This window comes from Panthera pardus, unplaced genomic scaffold (assembly GCF_024362965.1).
Source record: "Panthera pardus isolate Hobbes unplaced genomic scaffold, ASM2436296v1 HiC_scaffold_15, whole genome shotgun sequence".
Taxonomy (NCBI): Eukaryota; Metazoa; Chordata; class Mammalia; order Carnivora; family Felidae; genus Panthera; species Panthera pardus.
Window position 1 is genome coordinate 12,453,301 of NW_026526710.1, and position 17,558 is coordinate 12,470,858.

General features: G+C 50.8%; 2 protein-coding genes and 1 long non-coding RNA gene across 3 annotated transcripts in view; 2 read left to right on the top strand and 1 right to left on the bottom strand.

Moving 5' to 3' along the window:
* Positions 1 to 3,541, bottom strand: part of SART3 (spliceosome associated factor 3, U4/U6 recycling protein) — a 36,437-nt gene extending 32,896 nt beyond the window's left edge. Inside the window, 1 exon segment of the mRNA XM_019467225.2 lies at positions 3,190 to 3,541. Coding sequence (XP_019322770.2) covers positions 3,190 to 3,504 — 315 coding nt within the window. The 5' untranslated portion in view covers positions 3,505 to 3,541.
* A 100-nt stretch (positions 3,542 to 3,641) lies between these two features.
* On the top strand, positions 3,642 to 7,326 carry LOC109277499 (uncharacterized). The gene is made up of 2 exons (XR_002085172.2): positions 3,642 to 4,074; positions 6,437 to 7,326. It is a non-coding gene; the product is annotated as an uncharacterized LOC109277499 (long non-coding RNA).
* Positions 7,327 to 10,275: 2,949 nt separating this feature from the next.
* On the top strand, positions 10,276 to 16,963 carry ISCU (iron-sulfur cluster assembly enzyme). Its single transcript, XM_019467223.2, has 5 exons — positions 10,276 to 10,429; positions 12,004 to 12,117; positions 12,960 to 13,070; positions 14,855 to 14,933; positions 16,443 to 16,963. The coding sequence occupies exons 1-5, from the start codon at positions 10,316 to 10,318 to the stop codon at positions 16,526 to 16,528; spliced, it is 504 nt and encodes a 167-aa protein (XP_019322768.1). The 5' UTR covers positions 10,276 to 10,315; the 3' UTR covers positions 16,529 to 16,963.
* Positions 16,964 to 17,558: the final 595 nt, after the last annotated feature.

Below are 17,558 nucleotides of genomic sequence, written 5' to 3' on the forward strand. Positions count from 1 at the left end.
TTTTTTTTTTTAATCCTAAGACTTTTAGCAATGTTCTCCTGCTCGTGATATATAAAATTTAACAAGCGGAGCCCATCCCAAGATCCAACATGAAGGGCTGAAAAAGGACTGGACTAGGTCAGGACCCAAGCGTTCTGATCTCCCCTGGCTCTCCTCCTCTGTACCAGGAAGGCGCTGGAGTGAACCTCTGCTTGCCACGCGGGCTGTCATGACACGCTGATGTTTCAAAATGGACTGTCAAGTGTGCACTCAAGTGACACTAACTAAAGAAGTTTGCGCAAATTCTACTTTCCTTGTTAAAGAAGGGGCAAAAGCTCTCCCTGTCACCCACCGCTCTCAACTCACCTGGGTCTGAGAGTGGTTTTGGAGCACGAAGAGGAGTGGGACAGTCCTTGTCAGTCATCGTGAGTAATGTCTGTCTATACAAGCGTCCCTTACCTGCATATCACATGGAGGTCAGAAAGAATAAGTCAATGAAGTAGAGAAACGGCCTCTAAGGTGGTCTTTGGTCCAAATTTCTGATTTTTAGGCCCAAACAACGAAGATACTATACATGAAGAGGCGTTCCAGAAGTACGTGTTTGAAATGCATGCTGAGGATGCATTTAAGAGACATTTCCACAGAGTTCACTTGGCACTGACGAATGAGCACATACACAGGTCTATTCTGGTCTCAGAGCCTCATTAACGACAAAGGATGCTTTAAAGAAAGAGGCGGCTTAGCCAACGCAGAAAATGATGTGTTGATTTCCTGACTCCCTAGAGGCACAACCTGGAATAGGGGTGGAGAAGTAACAACAGGCCTGGTCCAAGAGACACAACCACTGCAATCAGGGGGAGGGCAAGGAAAGAACAGAGCAGGCCTCAGCACAGCACCTACTATGCGTCAAATGTGCCACGAACTTTCGAAGCAGCGGGTCACTTAAGCTCCACGACAGCCCCGTGAGGTTGGCCCCTTGTTTAAACCACCTGGGCCACCGAGGGACCGGCGAGTTGGAGTAACCGATAGGGCACCACGTTTAGTCTCGGGGCACAAACACAGATAACGGGAAACCCTTGCTTTTGTTCCACAGATACCACAACTTGAAGCTTTCGTAAACTACACTCAGGGATGAGCACTGGACTTCGCAAATATGACCAGGTTGAGTTTTTCACAGGCCTGTCTAGAAGTTATTCCGTGGCAGCAGGAACTAGAGGCTATGGGATTAGGAGGAGGTGGCAGAAAGGTTTGGAAAAATGGGAAAAATCAATCCCTCGACCCCATGACAAAGAGTCTGATAAAGCTAAGAGGCTCTTCAATTCACATCACTTGCCAGATCCCATCCTGTGTGGTCCCCTTCCGAACTCCATCCCGCCCTCTGTGGCCTGAGGTGGGGCAGGCAACGAGGGGACACCAGTAGCCAGGACACCTCTGCTCTGACCCATCCTCCTCTCTAGCTAGATGCTTCTCCTCATCAAGGATTTAATCTTTCTGCTTCCAAGCCTGTCCTTCTGCTAAAACCAATAATCCTATTTCCCCTGCCTCACAGAAGAGTAAGATCTGAGTGAGCTAATGGCTCGCTGAAAAGCTGAAGGCTAGAAATCAGAAGGACAGACTTCCATCGGGACAGGGACACAGCCTGGCATTTTCTCAACAAACGAAAGACTGAACGAACACCAGCATGCTTATTTATAAAAAGCGAACAGGGAACCGCTTTCCTACACCCACTGGTTCCTTTGACGTTCAAATGTGATGATGAATGGAATGAGCGATACCAACGGACATCATTACTATTTCACAACAAAAGTATCACTGCCAGAGAGGCCATCCTAAGGAATCTCACACCCAACAAGGTTGAGTAACCTAGGTTAATAACTTCCCATCACTGATTTCATACAGATGTGGCATCGGGGCCGCAGACAACCCGGTTAAATTCAAATCCCCTTGTGAGTGACTTTGAGCAAATCATTTCACTCTTCACTGAGCCTGTTTCTTCATCACCAAAATGAGAATGTGCTTGATTTCTGTTTGCCCTTCCAATTCTACTCCACCTTCTCCTCCCTGTCCTGTGCCCTCCCGTGTGTACCATATCCATGGGGTCTCTGGCTCTCTTGCTTCCAGCAGGGTTCGCCAGCCAAAGGCACCAGATGTTTGGAGAGAGGAAGAGAGGTCAGGGTATTCCTTCCCCCACCCCAATCCCTGATGGGCAACTACAGCTGCGCGCCCTGACTAAAGGTGTCTCACCTGCTCTCGGGTGCCCTTTCCACACGACTATTCAGAAAATTGGTCACAGTTTTCCCGCCTCATCTCTTCAGGCCTAATGGTGGTCACAAGGTCCGGCTGTTAAGGAGCCCCGAGGTACTGAACCTTCACTCCTGGTTTCTCAGCTCACGCTTTTATAAACACATTAGCCCCTTTATTGTCTTTTTCTCAAATTATCCTAATTCGAGTGTGCCACCTATTTCCTGCTGGGACCCTGGATCACACAGAAGTTACAAATTAGGGATCACGTTACCATTAGGTGCCAGGCACTGGGCCTTTCATTACTGTTATGACAACTACACGATGCATGAGTTGTTCCTCCCAATTTGCAGGTGAGAAAGCACAGGCTCAGACAAGTTAAGAAATCTGCCTAGGCACCCGTAAGCATGGAAGGGCTACAACTGGGACCTCAGCCTCCAGCCGCTGAAACCTCTACCTTCCCGTTTCTATTATCGCCGTCCCGCTGGTTACTTTGTCTATCGTACTGCAGTTCATCATTATGGTCATTCCTACCGGGAAAAAAAAAAAAAAAGAAAGAAAGAAAAAGCCACTCTCTTATGAATAACATTTTATTGCTACTGCAGACCATACTTTAACGGGTGGTTCAGAGTGGGAGCTCTGGAGTCGTTTCAAAGTTCAAGGCCTGGCCGCCACTTGCAGAAGTGTAATCTGCAGCAAGATAATTCCCTCCACGAGGAGCCTCAATCTCCTCCGGGAAAACGGGGAATAACACTACTTCCTTCACTAGGTCGCTGCGAAAGTTCAAGGGGACGACACTCGCAAAGCACCCGGCAAGCAGGAAGCGCCCAAACGATGGGAGCTGCGGTGATTAATAGCGGTTTTGCGGCCTTGGGAGCTTTAATTACCGCCGGGGGCCGGGCACCGGGGAGAAGGGCCGGCGCCTGGGAACCACAGGGAAGGAGCCCGCCGCCCCAGCCACGGACACACCTGCTCCTCCAGCCGCTCGATCTCCAGCTGGTTCTTCTCCTCCTCTTCGTCGTACTCCCACTCGTACTCCCCGGGGGAGCTCTCCGCGGAGGAAGCCATGGCGTACTCCTCGTCCCCATCGCTCTCACTCACGCCTTCCTCCTGCTGGTCCCACCCCGGCCCCATGGCCTTGTACGTCGCAGCGGCCACGGCCCGCGACAACACCTTCCTCCTCGTCCTAGCCGCCTTAACCTCATCTTCCTCGCCCTCCGCGGTGGGCCCGGCCTTAGGCTCGGCCTCCGCTTCCGAAGCCGATGTTGCGGCCGCCGTCGCCATCTTGCGCTTCCAGTGACTCTCGGGTCTTCTCTCGGCGGCCGAGGACCCGCGAAAGTAGAAGTTGCCCGCGGCGTTCGCCTGCTCAAAACCCCGCTCTCGGGCCACCGAATGGGAAACTGTGAGCCTCGGGTGACGGGAAAATCTGGGAATACACGAAATTTTGTATTGCTTTTGGGACAGGAGACAGCCTGACCTTGGGAAGTTAGGAATAAGTGGCTCCTTGATAACAACAAGAGGGCAGAAAGGACAGGACCGTCTGAGACACCCACTTCCTGGGACAATCCGCCGGGGACCCTATCCAGGTTCAGCAGCTGCACGGTTACACCCCCTCAAAAGGTCCCGCCACTGTAACCCACAGAAGCCCTCCCCTCGGATGCCCTAGTGGCTTTCTCCTTAAGGAGCCCCTCCGGGGTGGCGAGAGTCTCTTTGTTTCGTCCTCGCCCTCATAAACCTGGTGCCTGTGCTGCTCTTAACCTTGCTGGTCGGTTCCATTCTTGAGAACACAATCCCGGCTTTTAAAAAACGGTTACAGCTTTGAAGGCTCCTTGGAGATCTCCACGTCTTCTAACCGTAAGTAAGGAGCAGTCGGCACCCTCTTTTCCTATCTCACATGAACTCTCAAACTATGGGCACCTGTTAGCCAGTTAAGAGCGAATGGGGCGTTGCCATTCTCAAAGCCTCGGGTGACAGGTTCCCTGGGTCTCCTCCCAGCTGCGCCCCAAACGGAGTTGGGAACGTGGATGTGTTGGAGACCCAGTTTCCCGATGCATGGGACTTAGGGGAGGGCAAACAACAACTGATGAGTCCTGACCGAACTACTCTTTGGTGGACGCCTGAAGGCGCTGGCGGAACCTGACCCCTGACCGCCCGTTTGGGTATCCCGCTCAATTTTCCTCTTTGTCTCGACCAGCCTCTCCCTTCGGGAAATGAGTGGAGAAGCCCAGGACTGATCCCCCGGAAATCTTCCCAGGAGTGATCCGGGAGACTTCCAAGGGGTCCTACTCACAGGTTTCCCAAACTACAGGGGAAGGTGGCTACTTGCTTCCGATTCTGACACGCTGGCGTGGCTCATCTCCCCGGTCCGCATTTTCTACCTTTCATCTCCAAACTCCTCTTGTGGAGTTTATAACCCTCACCCGGGCCCTGGAGCTTTAGTGAAGGTAAAAAGTTCAACATCTGTACAGACTTTAAGTATGCCTACTTGGTCCTTCATGGCCATGCTGTCATCTGGAGAGAAAGAAACTTTCTAACAGCCACTGGGACTCCTATAGAGTTCCATCAGGAGATAGGTCATTTACTGATCTCGGGGTGTGTGTGTGTGTGTGTTTGTGTTGAGAGAGTGCAAGCGGGGGAGGGGCAGAGAGAGGGGGACAGAGGATCCCAAGCAGGCTCTGCACTGGCAGCACAGAGCCCAATATGGGGCTTGAACTCATGAACCATGAGATCATGACTTGAGCTGAAGTTGAACGCTAAGGGACAGAGCCACCCAGGTGCCCCTGACCTCAGTCTCTTCCCCCAACACACTGCAAAGGCCACCAAAAAGGACCAGATGAGGTTGCAAAGGGAAATAAAAGGACTGATGCCACAGCCAAACAGGCAGCTAATAGTGTTTCCCCTAAAAACAAAATAGCTCCTCTCTTTTGGGAACCCCCCTTACAACCCATGAAACCCCAATACAGCGACAAAGAAACCATGAGAGCCCTGTCCTGGCGATTTACCCTCTTGCCCTCGGGATGGCTACAGGATGAACAGGGGAAGATCTTGTTGCCCACCGCTACCAGATGGAAACTGCTTAAAACCCTGGAAAGAGACGGGACACTTCAGTGGACATGTAAGTTCTTCACAGGAAATAAAATTAGACTAGGGGCACCTGGGTGGCTCAGTCGGTTGAGCGTCCGACTTCATCTCAGGTCATGATCTCACGGTCCGTGAGTTCGAGCCCCGCGTCGGGCTCTGTGCTGACAGCTCAGAGCTGGAGCCTGCTTCCGATTCTGTGTCTCCCTCTCTCTCTGCCCCTCCCCTGCTCATGCTCTGTCTCTCTCTGTCTCAAAAATAAATAAAAACATAAAAAAAAAATTTAGACTGTTGAGCAGGTGGTAGGATCCTGAGAAATATATCAAAAAATAAATAAATAAATAAATAAATAAATAAATAACCCCAAGCACCATCAGGTGGCTCCTCCAGGAGTCCAACAAACAGGGTCTTTCATGGGGGAGGATTGGCCGGTATTTGCCAAAAACTCCAGGAATACAGTACCTACTGGTGTGGGTGGGCACCTTCACCAGTAGGATTGAGGTCTTCCCCAGTAAGATGGAAAAGGCCCTGGAAGTAATTAAGACAATTGAACATGAAATTATTCCCCGATCTGGGGCGCCTGTTAAGCGTCCGACTTCGGCTCAGGTCATGATCTCTCAGTTGGTGGGTTCAAACCCCGCATCAGGCTCTGTGCTGACCTCTCAGAGACTGGAACCTGCTTCAGATTCCGTGTCTCCCTCTCTCTCTTGGCCCCTCCCCCACTCGTGCTCTGTCTCTCTCTCAAAAATAAAGAAACATTTTAAAAAATTAAAAAAAAAAAAATTCCCCGATTTGGGTTGCTTGAAAGCATTCAGAGTGATAATGGTCCATCACACAGGGCATCTCTGCTGCCCTAGGTATTCGGTACCACCTACATTGTGCCTGGAGACCCCAGTCCTCAGGAAAGGTTGAGAGGGCAAATGGGGTTCTAAAGAGGCACCTAAAAAAAGCTTGCTCAAGAGATGAGCCTCCCCTGGATACGGGTCTTGCCTATTGCCTTGCTGTGAATGAGGAATACTCCTCGGGGCTGGTCTGGCTTTAGCCCCTCCGAGACGCTTTATGGAGACCCTTTCTAACCAACGACATATTATTTGACAAGTAACAGGTCAAACATGTCATTTCTCCTTCCAAATTCCAGAGGGCACTACAAGAAAACGAAAATACCACACAGCGCATACAAGGAGGACCTCTATTTGAGCCCGGGCATCCAGTTCTAGTTCAATCTCTTCCTCCTCTTTCCCCCTCTCTTCAGCCTTCCTGAGAGGACCCCTGCCCGGTGATCCTCTCCACCCCTTCTGCTGGTAAGATTTCAGGAGGAGATGCTTGGATTCACCACACTCGTCTAAAGCCCTGGCGAGCTCCAGACGATCCTCAGAAAGAAGGAGACAAGTACAACTGTGAGACTATTGAAGACCAACAATTCCTCTTCAAGAAGTTCAGAGAAGTGCTCCACCCCTTAAACGTCTCATAACAACACCATGACCCCCTAGGGCTTTAATATTTCTATATCTCACACTCTTATGGTGCCGGCTGCCACAGGGAATCCTCGAGTGGGTTCCATTAATTGCCGCTGCCTTTATCTTAGCTGACTGCTGGATCTGTGGGAAGGATTCTTTAGGCACAGTCGTCCCAGCCCCCACGTCTGTGTGGCTATGAGCCAATGACACTGTCACCCCCTTCATCTCCTCTACCAGTCCTTTCCCCGGCGCTCACATTGAATGGCTGTTCTTCAAAGCCTGGAAGGAGGATACGGAAACTAAAAGGAACAACACCCCTTGGTCCAGTGGTACCCTCACCCTCGCCCGGTTGGACCGACTCCACCTCAACGCCAGTGCCGTCTTCCCAATCTGCTTTGAAAATTCAGCGTCCATCCCACACACGGGTCTCTTCACAGGTAATCTCCCCACATCTCAATGTAATCTCACATCCCAAGTCACTAGAGCCTCTGCGGAAGGAGACCTGGAACTCTTCCCGCTGCAGTTCTCTCAGTGCGTGTAAGAACACTGATAAATATCACCTTTTCCTCGACGTTTTCTCCGAGCCCAGTATCCCCCAAAGCGCACAACCTCCTGCACCGCAGGCAATGTCCGTGTAGCCAGAAGGTCTACCGTCTCTTATAATTCAGCAAATTTAAGTCTGGCGTCCACACCACTCCTCTTGTCCCAAGAATTCTTCCTCAAAACATATCCCTCCAGCTTCCTTGCATCCACCATACGGGAAAGACTCAGACGCCTCCCTAATTTGGAGCAGATTGTCAGGGGGCCCCCCTGCAACAAGTAGACCCCAAGCCCTCTTTACTTACGACTTCCACATAAACCTCTGGGTGGAAGAGGGTTTGTTCTGTGGAACCAGGGAGTACATCACGCTGCCGCCCTTATGGAGAGGGCAGTGCTTCCTCACTTTCATAGCTGCCCCAGCTGATGATGCGCCTGGTTCCAGCAGCATGCTGCAGGTTCTAAATGATCCTTGACCAGGGTCCGAAGGGTGGCTATTGCTCCCCTCCTGGTCTCTTTGTTCACCGGATTGTTGGGAGCGTCTGGAACAGCCCTAGGAGGCACCTCCGTAGACCTCTCAGCACAACTGGCCAAGACATTGAGGGAGACCATCAAGGGGATACAAACACCTGCAGAGCAGGTGAACTCCTTGGCAGGAGTCACACTTCAAAACCGACAGGCCTATGGGGCCCCTGGGTGGCTCAGTCGGTTAAGCATCTGACTTCGGCTCAGGTCATGATCTCACGGTTCATGGGTTTGAGCCCCACATCATGCTCTGTGCTGACAGCTCAGAGGCTGGAGCCTGCTTCACATTCTCTGTCTCTCTCTCTCTCTCTCCCTGTCCCTCGCTCATGCTCTCTCTCTCTCTTAAAAATGAATAAACGTTAAAAAAAAATAAAAACATTTTTAAAAATAAAAAACCGACAGGCCTGAGACTTGCTAACCTCAAGTGCGGGGGGTGATCCTGTGCCTTCCTTAAGGAAGAACGTTGTTTCTACATCAATAACGGGACAGATGGCCACACGTCTCAATTCCTCCAACAGTCTGGTCATCTCCATAGAGGCTCTTTCCAATTGGTGGGGCTCCCTAAGGGCTCAACTGTTGGCGCTGGCTTTGGCCACTAACAGCTCCCTTCCTTACTGCTCCTCTTAGGACTTTATATTCTCAATGCACTCACCTGGTTAGTTGCTTCTCGCCTAGAGTCCTTTACACCTCCAAATGGTCCTATCAGTGTACCCAGCAATGGAAGTGCCACTAGACCTTTACTGGGGGCCACGAGACAGACCCCACAGGGAGGGACTCTAGCTGCCACTCGTCTCCATGCCCCATCCCAGCATGAAGAAGTCAGAGAGGTCACCACCCACATACCCCAAGGGCAGTTGGGGTCACCTCCTCTAAGGGGGGACTGTGACAGGAGACAGACTTACCTTGGGCAGATAGGGATAAGTGGCCCCTTGTTAATAGCAGAGCAGAAAGTACAGGACTGTCTGAGACACCCACTTCCTGGAACAATCTGCCAGGGACCATATCCGTGTTCATTAGCTGCACAGTTACACCTCAAAAGGTCCCACCGCTGTAGCCCATACAAGCCCTCCCTCTCCAACGACTTAAGGAGCCTCCTCTTTAAGGAGCCCCTTCCAGGTCACAGGGGTCTCTTTGTTTCACTCTCGTCCTAATAAACTTGGTACTTGTGCTGCTCTTAACCTTTTCGGTCAGTTCCATTCTTTGGCTACATCAGAACACGATCATGGGTTTTAAAAAGCGGTTACACATTTACATACGTGTAAAAGTACTCACAGAGGAAAAACTCACCAACACAGCGCATGTTCCATCGCAACTTTAGACAGAAGTTGAGTCTTTGTACAGAAGTGCAGGCCATAGAGGAAGTCATGAAGTGATGATTGAAGGGAAGGGTTTGGCGCCATCTTGAGAAGGTCAAAAGGAATCTAGGCATAAAAGCCTGCCTTCCCACCTAGCCCGACCTGGTGTTTGTTTCAGTCTCCGCAGTAACTGAGCCTCAAACGCAGAGAAAACAAGTTTTCAGGGGAAGGATCAATTTCACCATTCACAAGAAAAACCCATTTCCCAAAGAGATTCCTCCCCTTTATGTAATACCTGGTGCCTACTGGGCATTAAATATATGTGTGAGTTTTCTGGTTTTTTAAGATCATATTCTGCAAGCCTCAATTAATAAATCACATTACTACACTTATTTAGAAACTCTTCATTTCCAAGCATTGTCATATAAATTATCTCTTTATGAAAAGAGAAATAGATGCAGACATAAATTCATATCTGCACTTCTTTAAAAATCAGGGCATGGTGTGTTCGCGTCCTCAAGCTCATTTTTTAGTAGGAAAATACTGATGTGTATTTGTTGCCTCTCTCCCTCATTAGCAAGGTTAACTATGTAAGCAATGAATACGTTTTTTCTTTCCCTTGGATCCCCAAAGACTAGTACAACGCCTTGCCACATGGTAGGTACTCAACGTTTATTGCTCAATGAATGAATTGTCCTTGAATTAGTACAAAAGTCAGGATCAAGGCTTAAAGAGGTGATGTCATTCGCATAGGGTCACACGGGAACCAGGGTTGTCAGAGCTTCCCAAATTAGTCTGCCTGGGCAACCTTGGACAAGTTACTAAATCTCTCTGACCCTCAACTCCTGAAGCTGAAAAGTGGGGGTAAGAGAAGTAGACTGGTTGATCCACTGCGCCCACTCCGGCGGTAGGCTTTGTGAACGCAAATCTGGGTCCCCATTGCAGCTTCAGCACCCCCTCAGATCCACAACCCTACAGGAAGAACTAGCCCTCCGCCTTCCATCCTTTAGCTCCGTGTCCCGCCCACCCCCGGAGGGGCGTGGTCAAGGCGGGGCCAAACGGGGACCGGTGCCCAGAGGGGAAGGACGCAGGCGCGAAGTCGCGGTGACGTAAAAGGGTGCGCGCTCCAAGCGGAGAGCCGACTCGCGGGCGCACCCCTCCCCTCGGTCTAGCGCTCGGCCTGCGCAGGCGCAAGCCCGCAAGATGGCTGCGGCTGGAGCGGGCCGTCTGAGGCGGGCGGCGTCCGCCCTGCTGCTCCGAAGCCCGCGCGTGCCCCCCCGGGAGCTGTCGGCTCCGGCCCGGCTGTATCACAAGAAGGTAGGGGCTGATGAAGGGCTGCGCGGGGCCCGCACCGGCAAGGGGGCGGGAGGACGAGGACCACCTAAGGGACTCAGGTATGTCAGCGTCCGGCGGAGGCCCGGCCTGGAGAGGAGCGGTTGCGGGGCTGTGCGCGGCCTCGGGAGCCCCCAGTGCAGCCAGGGTGGGGGCCGTCCCCTCGCGCGCCTCTGCCTGGACTAGCTTTCGTTTGCTGCGCAGTGACTACCTGCGCCTGAAATAAAACTAACCGCTGCCCGTGGGCCCCGCCGCTGGCTGCGATTTCGGGCATCCCAGCCTTAAAACGCAACAGCCCGGGAAGGAGGCCTCTGTTGTAATCTGGCAGCCTGACTTCAGGGATGAACGCACACACCGGCGCGGGCTCCGGCTTCAGCCAGGCTATTGCCCTGGCCAGGTGACCTTGGGGAAGTCACTGCTCTGCGCTGAACCTGTTTTCCCCACTTGTAAAATGAGGTCTTGGCATTCATCTACCCGAGCTAGGTGGTGCTTGTGGAGTCCTCGGCCTGGTGCCCAACACACGGAGATCATCTGTGGTGCGGTTCTTGCTGTCGGAGCCCTTAGGCTCCGAGTGGAGTCAGACTCGTAATCAACAGTCATAATATTTTAATTTTTGTCTTTTTTGGCGGACGGAAAGGAAAGGAGCCGGGGGTGTAGGGATAGGTGCGTAGTTTGCAGCCCTTGCCTTCCGAGGGCGTGGAGTCCCCTAGACATGAAACTCTCCCACTCGGAAAAGGACTACCTGAAGGACGCGGTAAATCAACACGGGGCAAAAAGTCCAGATTTAGCTTACTATTTTGTACGTCCTTGGGCTTGGAGTCAAAATCCGTGGTCGGATAAGTGGGGAAAGCAAACTGGAAGGTAGGGAGACTTACGACTAACTGGTAGACAAGCCTCGAGGTTACATTAAAGCCTTTTGTATGCCAGATTATCATTCGGTTCTGGCTTCTGCACGGTTGCAGGGACTTCGCTCCTCCCCCACCCAGGGGTGTGTTTTGTTGACAATACACGCTCCGCGAACGTGGGCTAGCAGCCTTTCAACCACCAGGGTGCGCTGCTCCACCAGAGCGATTTCAGGGCCTTGAAAAACAGTCATAGGACGGTTATTTTATCACACACAAACGCATTCCATAGCATTGTTCCTCCTGGAACATTCTCCTTGAGGCTTCTGGGCAGTCCTTCAATTGCTGGACCATAATTCATTTTAGAATTGTTAACAGTAATCATTACCCTTTGAAGATGGATTTTATTTGGAAAAAACATAAATGCTATTTGATCCCAATGACTTGTGATTAAAAACCCTGTGGAATTAAGACATGATTTTGCTGATTTTTCTCCAGCATCTCAAATGTCTGAAGGTAGTTGGAGAAGAGCTACAAAAAGATGGGGTTATAAAGTCTCATGGCCATAAAGTGTAAGCCCTTCTGCTGGGGTGAAGTTTGGTGTTCAGGGATTGTCAGGTTCTGCTTGCTGGCTGCAAGGAGCTTAGCATCAAGTGGGGGCGGGGGGGCGGTAACAAGAAAGAGTGATCATGTCTTCTCTTAACCTTCTCATTTCAGGTTGTTGATCATTATGAAAATCCTAGGAATGTAGGATCCCTTGACAAGACATCAAAAAACGTTGGAACCGGATTGGTGGGAGCGCCAGCTTGTGGTGATGTGATGAAATTACAGGTGCCACTGGTTTTCATCTTTTAGTTCACAAACCATTTGCACGTACAGCATTTCATTTGGTCTCCATCTGGATTCCTAGGACAGGATGGGATGAGCTGCTGTCACCAGTCATAAGAGTGGGAGCTGAGTGTTAGTTCTCCTTCTTAACACACTATGCTGACCCCTTCTGACAGAGTAAACCAGTCTCCCTTTTCTGCTGTCTCAGCTTAAATTCCAACCTCAGCTCGGTAGAGTTTCGAAGGAAAACCACAACCGTTCAGTTAGCAATCCCCGGTGAGACAGGAAATGCAGTATATCAACCCTCCCCCCAAATGGGAGACAACACAAAGGGAGGGACTGGCACTTTGGGTAAACTGTAACTTTGACCACATCTACTTCACCTTGGGGAGTGAGTAGGAAGCTTGCCAGAGGTCTTCATGCCTGTCTTGGAAAACAGAAACGGGAGGCAGGAGGGAACCACTAGATGTCATTTCATGCCAAACTAAAAAGCATTAACCAGAGGCCTTTATTGCAGACTCTCCCAGGGCTTAAAGATACAGATTGACTGAGAGCCATGAGCAGCAGACCTTCATAGCCAAAAAGCAAGCTAGGATTGCAGAACAAAAACAAAACACGGAGGGAGGGGGGCACATTCTTCAGCCTGTCTTTACCAGGTAGGCCTGTACAGTTGTGATAGTTGTTCCTACACTTTTCACCACTGAGCCCTTTGCAGCAAAGCAAATTTAGTAGTCATTAATGCCAGAACTTAAAAGTGTGAAAATCAAGACCAAAGCCCTTGGGGAGAACCCAAGTTCTACACGGCGGCACCAGGAATCACTGCTTAACTCCTGTCTCTTTTTCAGATTCAAGTAGATGAACAGGGGAAGATTGTGGATGCCAGGTTTAAAACATTTGGCTGTGGTTCTGCAATTGCCTCCAGCTCATTAGCCACCGAATGGGTAAAAGGGAAGACGGTAAGGTTGCCTACAAACTGCGAGAATTAAATCACATTCCCAACAAACCTACCTCTCAGTTCAGGGAAGGGTCTTGTTGGGGGCGGGGAGTCACTGTGATTTTGTTTCAAAATATTCTAATAATTTTCTAAATTTCTCCTACTCAGGTTTTGATTAAATTCTTCTCTACGTTGAGAATTATGGATAATTTTGTTAGGTGTATTTTAATGGGGGCGGGGGGGGGGGGTTGATCATTTTTATTTGTTCAGGGATTTTGATGGTTTTACTTTTGTTTTTAATTATGTAGAAAAAAGATCTTCACCTCCCCCTCTAACAAAAAAGAACTACAAAGAAATCTGTGGCTTTCTCCCAGGTTGCTGGTAATGTTATAATTTCCTAGGAGTTTAAGGATGGGAGAGGTTATATCGTGGTTTGTGTTCTTGTTTATTTCCTTCCATCATATTTCAGGAAGGACTGCAGGTGGCTTGTAAGGATTCGTGAAATAACAAACTAGCCTGTGCTAAAAGAGGGATTAAAGAATCAAAAACAGCAAAGATGGAGGCAAAGTGAACAAATAAAACAGTGATCCCGGTGGCTGATCAGCAGGTCCTCAGAGGGTAGAAATGAGACAGGCTGGAACATCTTTTCCGTCCTTTTCTCTGCCAAAGCCTCTTTCCCAGCAGCTGCAGAGGTAGAAGGTCCCAAATGCAGCGAAGAGCTGGAGTTTCTAAAATCCAGTCATTAAAACCTCTCTGAAAAGCCAAAACGCAGGGCTGCTTATCTTTGCAGCCCCAAGGGATCAAGTTCAGGGAGCTGAGTCATGGAGGGGTGTGCTTGGGGAGCTGGGCAGCTCTACAGCAATGTGGAGTGCCAGGCCACGTGCCACCCGCCTCCTGGGGCTCAAGGCCTTCTGGCTGGCAAGCTCCTCTGGCAAGCACACACCTAACCTGTTCTGGCAGGAGGTGGCTCTGAAGTCATTTGTTAAGCACTGTCCTCAGGGAAGGGGGAAGTGAGACAAGGCACCTGTGCTCCCAGGATCTGGCCTTTGAGTTGTGACCAGAAAGTGGAGGAAAGAGGGCCTTTCTATGACCTTGAGGTCCTCCTATCTGAGTTACTAGGAACAGAATGTGAAGCATAATCATTGAAGTCAGCAGAATTGGGAAACTGGGGGGCAGATGGGGAAATCTGGCATTCCTTAAGCAGCGGGGCTCCATGCCATGTAGGCCCGCCTCACGTGCCCTTGGGCACTCAGCCAAACCCAGGCATCCTTTTCAGTGTGTTTCAAGGAGACAGGTCTTCTTTTAGGCAGAGGAGCAGCCTAAAGAGACCTCTCACCCCAAGACCTGTCTGTGCCACTGGCCTATCTGCCATCTCTCTGACCTCGCTGACACTCTTTAGCACTTCTAGTTGAAGGGATTTATTCTAAACATTTGGTATAAGACCATCAGTAAAGCTGATATTCACAAAACCAGAATAGGAAATCCCTGCCTTTAAAAAAAAAAAAAAAAAAAAAGACTCGTGTCGCTGGCCTCCAGCAGACCCCTAAGGGACTCCTCACTGGCTGGCTCGTGGGACCGTCTTTGTCGGCCTTGCTGACCCTGGCCAGGCGCTGGGGTGTGCGAACTCCACCCTTGAGCGTCCCAGCTGCAGCCTTGATGCACAAGCGAGGGGCCTTTGGGGCTGTTAAAGGGAAATCCTCCCCCACCACCCTGTCCGGAGGGCCTCTTTGACCTTCTCTTTTCTTACTGCCTGTTTTTTAAGCGAGAGCATCGCTGCTAAAACTGTTGGTCTTTCACGTGTCTCAGGTGGAGGAAGCCCTGACCATCAAGAACACAGACATCGCCAAGGAGCTCTGCCTTCCCCCCGTGAAACTGCACTGCTCCAGTAAGTCTCTGCTCCAGAATCCAACAAGCTGGGGCAGTTGGGAGTTTGTCAGGTATCAGCTGGCATTTGTGCAGGGTACGGGCAAGTCCATTTTCATCGCGGAGTCTGTCTCTAGCCTTGAGAGGGTTAAACTCCAGGTGACACAGTCGTCTCCAGGAGGATCTTCCAGGAGGTCATGTGTGCTGGGCATCATGCTGAGCACTTCGTGGCATCATTTCTCAGCCTCAGAAACGTCTGCTAGTCCACAGAAGGTGTCATTACGTCTCCCTCTTACAGACCAGGAAAGCGGGGCTCGGGTTAAAGCGCCCCAGTTCCATGGCTTCTAAGTGGGAAAGCCAGCACCTAGCCCCCAATCTCTGATGCCAGAATCTGTGCTGTTCCCACCCCATCGGAGTCCAGTTCAGACCAGTAAAGGTGAAAAGCTTTTGCCACAATCCCATCCGTTGTATGTGTGTTGTCGCGTCCTTTCCCAGGCGCTGTTCCTGTCGAGGTCCGCATCTGTGTACGGGATGACCAGGTCCGCTCGTTCACTAGTCCCCCCTACGCTGTCCTAAGCGAAAGCCCAGATGCCTTAACACCTCTACGTGGCTTTCTAGTTCAGTCTCTGCCTTAAATCTAAAGCTTTTTCCATCCTCTCTCTCAACCTTCTACGGGAAGGAGGGAATGAGAAATGGCAGCTTCACTTACTGATGGAGGTTTACTGACCACATTAGTTACAAATCAGCAGAGAGCCCGGTCTCCTGCCCAGGGTAAGACCCCCAGGAGAACAGAGTGCTGGGGCAGGGACGTGGAACACAGCCTTCAGGAAGTCTGCTGAGACCGGAGTTCTTTCCACCTGAGCTGAACTTTCAAGTACCCAGGAATACAGGCCATAGCTCAAGCATTTTCACACGGCTTCAGAAAACCCCCAGCCGCCTCTTTTGGCCGCCTCCTTGGGTACCGCAGCCTTCAGCTGCCGCTCTCTGCCGCTGGCTTGCTTGCTGCTGTCATTCCAGCACTCTTCATTTCTATTTTCCCCCATAGCGCCATTTGTAACATCGACTCCAAAGTAAAAGTGTTCAAGCTTGGGGTCTCTGGAGAGTAACGTGGCAGGTGCCACCTGTTGGCAATACGTAAGTCATGCCAGCTTGCTCAGCCAGCGTCCACCACCTTTATTCCTGACCTCCACGTGAGCAGACCAGACCATTTCTCCTGTCCCTCCGATGCATCAGACACGTGGTGTCCCAGTCTCATAGAAGAGAAAGGGCATTCCAGGAGGCTGAGGGACCAGGCCCAAATCCCAGGTATTTAAACCCCAGTGTGTCTCCAGAGCCACTGGACGGGAGCAGCCTGGCTCAGGAAACGGCTGGTTGGCTTTCCAGGCTTGCCCGTCACCCCCCGCACCCTGGCTAGTCGGCTCTGTTAAGCCCTTCCCAGCACCACGGCCCTCCAGCTCTTAAAGATGCGACTCCTAAGACTCTGTCTGTAGAGCCTCCAAACTTAGCTTGTCTTTCCTTGTGCCACTTCCAGTGCTGGCTGAAGATGCGATCAAGGCTGCCCTGGCCGATTACAAACTGAAACAAGAACCCAAGAAAGGAGAGGCGGAGAAGAAATGAGCCCTCGGCGAAGCGACCGGCAGGTCATATACGCTGTCTGTGCACCCGCCACACAATCACCGTAGACGTTCAGAAGCCCCTCACACTACAGTACGAGACCCTCTGAGACACGCACAGCACTTGCTGGTCACGTTGTGGCTCTAATGCAAGCAAAATACACAGTTTACTCGTTCCAGACCCCGTGCTTTCTTTCAGCCCCCTTTTATCGCCTTAACCCAGTTTGTGTATATTTTGAATTGTGTGCATGGCCTCAAAGCTGAAATCAGGAACAAAGTCTGCTGTGCTGGTCCACGAAGTGCACCGATACCTCGTTTCAGCTGACCCTGTCTGACGAAGATTACCAGTAGAAGGCCTTGGTATGATTATTTGAGAGAGCCAATTATTGTACATAAAACAGATTTGCATATATATATATAATAAAAGAATGTAAGACCATGTTTTTCTCTGGTAAGCCTTGTCTCTTGGATCCCTCACTCACCCCCAGGTGCCGCCCCGAGCCCCCTGGGGCTCCCAGGTACTGAACCGTGACAGCGTGTGCACCTTTCTCAGCAAACTGGTCAGTAAAGACCACTGACAGAGATGGCCAGATGTGTGTCACATTTTACGGAATGGGGTGAAGGTGAAAGGAGAGGGCCATCTCTGTTCGTGGTTCTTTGCAAACTAATAGATTGAGAAATAAATCACATTAAAATACGATGTGATAAATAAATTAGCACAGGTCTTTATAGTAGGGATTCCTCCCTGTGGGAGGAAAGGCTGTTAACGTTTCAGAGAACTGTCCCAGCTATTTGGAACCTTGACTTTAAAAATGAATTCAGGGGGTGCCTGGGTGGCGCAGTCGGTTAAGCGTCCGACTTCAGCCAGGTCACGATCTCGCGGTCCGTGAGTTCGAGCCCCGCGTCGGGCTCTGGGCTGATGGCTCGGAGCCTGGAGCCTGTTTCCGATTCTGTGTCTCCCTCTCTCTCTGCCCCTCCCCCGTTCATGTTCTGTCTCTCTCTGTCCCAAAAATAAATAAAAAAACGTTGAAAAA